At 35.4% G+C, this 5011-nt stretch overlaps 1 protein-coding gene across 1 annotated transcript; it reads left to right on the top strand.

The window, feature by feature from the left end:
• The first annotated feature begins 399 nt into the window (after positions 1 to 399).
• Positions 400 to 2075, top strand: LOC131039566 (adenylate-forming reductase 06235-like). The gene is made up of 2 exons (XM_057972357.2): positions 400 to 421; positions 656 to 2075. Exons 1-2 carry the CDS (start codon positions 400 to 402, stop codon positions 1969 to 1971), a joined length of 1338 nt encoding a protein of 445 aa, XP_057828340.2. The 3' UTR covers positions 1972 to 2075.
• The last annotated feature ends 2936 nt before the right edge of the window (positions 2076 to 5011 follow it).

Consider the following 5011-nt stretch of genomic DNA (forward strand, 5'->3'; position numbering starts at 1 on the left):
CAGGAATATAAAGCAAAATTTTGGAATTCGGGTATGAATTCATCATATGCATTTATGTACTATGCATGAAATTTCCTAGTATAAGAATCTCCAAACGACCACAGCAAATCACCAATCCTTTTTCCTGGAACGTCAATGGTGACTCGTAACACACACTCAAAACTCATAAGGAAGCCTGTGAATGTCCCTTCGCGGATCTCTGAAATCACTCCATGAAACATGACATGTAATGTCAGCAGACGACGACGTATCGAAACCCGCCGCTACATTTTCGTCGTTTTGTTTCTTCTTGCTGATGAAGTTTTCAGGAACAAATGAGAATGCATCAATCAAACGACGACTGAAAAAATTGTGTAAAATGTCGGCATTGCGCGTAAAATCGCCATCTGTACAGTAAGCATGGCTGTTCAGACCATCACAAGTATATTTTCTCTGTGAGACTAGGATCTAAAAACATTTCTTCCATTTTATCACAGAAGCGATAACGCTTGTGTGATAAAAACATGGAGGAAACAACCTCAGGGGAAACCAGCACAGAAAGATCAGATAGCCATTTGAGCAGCTTCAATATATCAGACATCGAAAATGGCAGTGCATCAGATTTGGAGCGCCAAATCGTTTTCGGCGCTCCACAAGCCTTGGAAGAAATAAAAAGTGCGGCGCCTAACCCAAAAAAAAGCAGAGACACGTCTTTCAGTGATATTGCTGGATCAGGGCCTGTTTACAGTCTATAAAAGATTGTTCATCACAACTTTTGCATTAAATGTTACTGCACTCATTTTGGCTGCCACCGGCCATTTTCCATATGCGGAAAAAGAAACAGTTTTATTCTCAGTGGGCAACATTTTAGCCCTGGTGCTGTGCAGAAGTGAAGTTTTTCTGAGGATCCTATTCTGGGTAGCCGTCAAAATGCTGGGCAGGTCGTGGGTTCCAATCCCACTCAAGACCGCCGCCACTTCTTTTCTTCAGTGCTTAGGAGGAATCCACAGCGGTTGTGGGATTTCGTCCATTATGTGGTTGATTTACTCCCTCGTACAAATTCTCCGCCACAGGGAATCAACAAGTGGTGTTATAATTAGTGTTGCAGCCGCCATTCTGGAGCTTCTGTTCATAAGTTCGGCAGCGGCATTTCCACTGGTCCGCCATGTCCATCACAACTTCTTCGAAGAAATCCACCGTTTTGCAGGCTGGATAGCCCTTGCATTGCTCTGGGCTTTTGTCATTCTCACTGCATCATACAATCCAACAAAGCGGGCATACAAATTACGTTTCTTGGATCTTGTAAAGAAACAAGATTTCATTTTTACATTGCTCATCACCTTGCTCATAATCTTTCCATGGCTGACTGTCAGAAAGGTCGCTGTCCAGGTGTCGGCGCCATCCGGACAAGCTAGTTTGATAAAATTTGGCGGCGGAGTAAATCCCGGCTTGCTTGGCCAGATTAGCAGATCTCCTCTCTCAGATCGGCACGCCTTCGGAATAATCTCCGACGGGAAATATGAGAACATGATGCTCGCGGGAGCAGTTGGTGATTTTACCACAGAACTGGTTTCTGATCCACCGAAATTCTTGTATACTCGCTATATTCATTTTGCAGGATTGCCTTATCTAATAAACATGTATGAGAAAGTGGTGGTGGTGGCTACAGGATCCGGCATTGGCGTTTTTCTGTCTTTCATGCTGCAGTGCTCTCGTGCAGACGTGTATTTTATTTGGGTGGCGAAAGCCATACAGAGAAATTTTGGAGACGAGATTGTTAGAAAGATTGAAAGCTACCCTTCAGAAAAGATGATTGTTCATGATACGGCTGTTTCAGGGCACCCAAATGTGGCGGAATTGACAGTGAAAGCAGTGAGAGATTGGAGCGCCCAAGTTGTTATTGTGACAAGCAATCCGAGGGGTAGTCGAGACGTTGTGAAGAAATGCAGAAGAGAAGGGATTCCAGCTTTTGGGCCAATTTGGGACTCTTAAAAAGTTAAATCCATGTCTGTAAATGAAGATATGTTTATGATGTCTGTGTGAGGACCGAACCAACGGCCAGGCAACTAGATAATGCATGAAGATCCCGCTTTTGGGCGAAGCGTTTAATATGATTTGTTTATGGTAACTTTATTCCTTGTCTATTTTAATCATTCCTTCTTATAAGGTTCTGTGCACAATATGATCGCTCCAAATTAAAGGACACGCATTCCATAAATAACAAAACTTACAAGTAAATCAAATGTGTAGGCTCCAATCTGTCTGTACGCAGCTTGTGTTTGTATGTGTCTACTATATCCTTTCTGGATCCATGATATGGTTGAATAGTCTTTGATTCTTTATAGGAATAGTCGCAAGCTCAACTTCTTTTAGCTTGTACTGTTTTATCTAATTTTTAGAACTGTAGGAAACTATAATTTTATATAATGCTCATATAAAATTAAAGTGATATTCGATAGAAATGTCTATCCAACGTCTAGGATGTACAGATGATAAATTATCTTCATACATCAAATTTATGTATCGATGCATCCTATAAATTAGATAACTACTTTTATATCGAAATAGTAAAATTTTGTTAATTGATACCTGTCCAATATAACACCTAGTGCCCTTGACTTGTCAAATCTCCTACATTCTTTCAAAGAGAATCACCTATAACTTTCCTATTTCACTTGAGAATGAGTTGCACATCTGAGGATGTTGGGTATCTGGATTCTCTAAAAGGGATGATGTGGACATTTGTTAATATTTGATTACATCATGCTTTTGCTCTAGGATTATAAGTCTATTAATTATACTTCTTGTTGGTCTAATGTGGACATTTGTTAATATTTGATTACATCATGCTTTTGCTCTAGGATTATAAGTCTATTAATTATACTTCTTTTTGGTCTAATGTGATTCTAAGTTTTTACAAAATAATTATTGTGACTTTGTATCTTTCTTAAATTATATTTTTATTTAATATATATGATTATATCCATGCAATTATAAATTTGATACATTTTCTTGCCTTGTCTTTGTTATCTAAGTTTTATGAAAAATTATTAAAAGATTTTTATGTTAGGCTGCGGAAATGTATTACCTCAACCCTTATGCAATGGTCAAACTCCTTATAATTTTCTTCACAGTGAATGCAAGATATAAGATGCAATATGTATCTTTCTAAATAATACAAGCTATCATGACTATCCTTTGCTATTGATAAATGTAAGTTTGATGTCTTTATGATGATGCATTATAGATTTATTCATCTAGGATCTTCTAGTATGTGTTAAAGATGTTGTCCAATATTATGATTTACTATTATTCAAAGATACTCTTCGTGTGTGATATTATTTCCATATTTTTTCTAAAACCATTTGTGGTTATCCTCTCTGAATTCTCTATAAATTGGAGGATGAGATAGTAGTTGCCAAAATGCTATCAAATAGAAGAGAGAAGTGTGTTGAATATGTATTTTATATTTAAAATTAATAGATACTAGATCATCACTTTTATGGTGTGGGTTTTTTTACAAGAGATATTATTCCACTTACATCTAGTATCATATGTAAAATTATCACTGTTTGACGATTTCTATTCTAGCTGTGAGATTTCATAAAGATTTCTGTTCTTTCTTTAACAAATATGCTATAGCCTAAGGGCAGCTCATTGTATTGATAATAGTGAAATATTATCATTGCAAGTTATGCAACCAACACCACAACTTGAACAATCTAATCTATGACATGTGAATAGTTTGAAGGAGCAAACCAAACGAAGAAATCATTCTATACAAAATGATATATATAAAAATGTTGGGACTTGAAAATCCATTACAAGATACTGGAGAAGATAAAGCTATGAGTTGACTTCTATAAGCATTGCAACAAAATCTTGTATTTTTTCATTTCAATCTCCTTGGTTTTCTTAATGAAACCTAAATATTTTCAAGAAAACTTTAGAATTTACAAAAATTTTAAAACTAATACAAAACAATAAATTATTTTAAATTTACTTTATTTTCTAATAGTCACAAAATTAAAAGTGCAAGTTAATATAGTTTCAGTTAATTAAAATTGTATTATTTATATTTCAAAAATATTTATTGAAATTGAATTCTTGAATTCTTATTTTTCAATTATGAGGAAATTTAATTATTGATTTTTTATGGTGTGGTACTAATTGGGATTAATGTTTCCTATTATTTCTATGAGTACATTAGACAAGATGCTATTATTAGAAGAGAATGTTGTCAGGGCAAAGGTATCCTGAACACACACACCCATAAACTTAGTCTTTAATTTGATTAATTATTTTGTTAAATGAGCTAATTGAATTCATTGCATTAGTATAATTTATTTCAAAAAATGAATTAGTTCTTTCTTAATTGTAAGTGAAAAATGTTACAATTTTGAAATACTATTATTCCATTTAATAATTAGACATTGGAATTAAAATAAATTTAATAATTATTTGTTGAGATTAATAAATGTTTAAAATAATGGCAAATCAATTTAGGGGCTGATATAAATAAAAATTAGTGGATGATATTATAGAGTGGAGTGGAGCTGCCACCTCTCAATCAAATTGTAGTGTCCTAAATTATGCCTAGTACATTTATAACACTTATGCATTGCACCTAGTGCATTTATGACTAGGTTTATGATCAAGATTTCACTACTTTGTCCCCCATCACCCTAAGATCTCATTTGGGACTATCTTGGTCTAGATAGTAGCGGGACGCACAGATGTCTGCACATTGCACAAACATCCCAACAGGTTATCAAATTCAGGTTTCTTCGATGTGTGTCCCTTCGCTTGAGCGTGTCCATAATGACTATTTCCACTCGTTCTTTGCAAGCTCTAGACGCTCTTGGAAAAAAACTTGTCTAAGGAATTACTCTCTCTCACGTTCTTGTCTCTCGTGCTTTGGCTCTCATTGTGATTACTTGGTTTCTAATTCACAACAACAAGACTATCTCAAGCTTTATCACACTCTCATCTCAAGAGAGGGGTTTGGATGGAACACTTTGTCTTCTCTCTT

The sequence above is a fragment of the Cryptomeria japonica genome, chromosome 7 (assembly GCF_030272615.1).
Source record: "Cryptomeria japonica chromosome 7, Sugi_1.0, whole genome shotgun sequence".
NCBI lineage: Eukaryota > Viridiplantae > Streptophyta > Pinopsida > Cupressales > Cupressaceae > Cryptomeria > Cryptomeria japonica.

Coding starts and splice junctions, on each gene's coding strand:
- LOC131039566 (XM_057972357.2), top strand. CDS start 400: ATGGCTGTTCAGACCATCACAA. Junction 422..655: donor GGCTGTTCAGACCATCACAA/GTATATTTTCTC, acceptor AGAAATAAAAAG/TGCGGCGCCTAACCCAAAAA.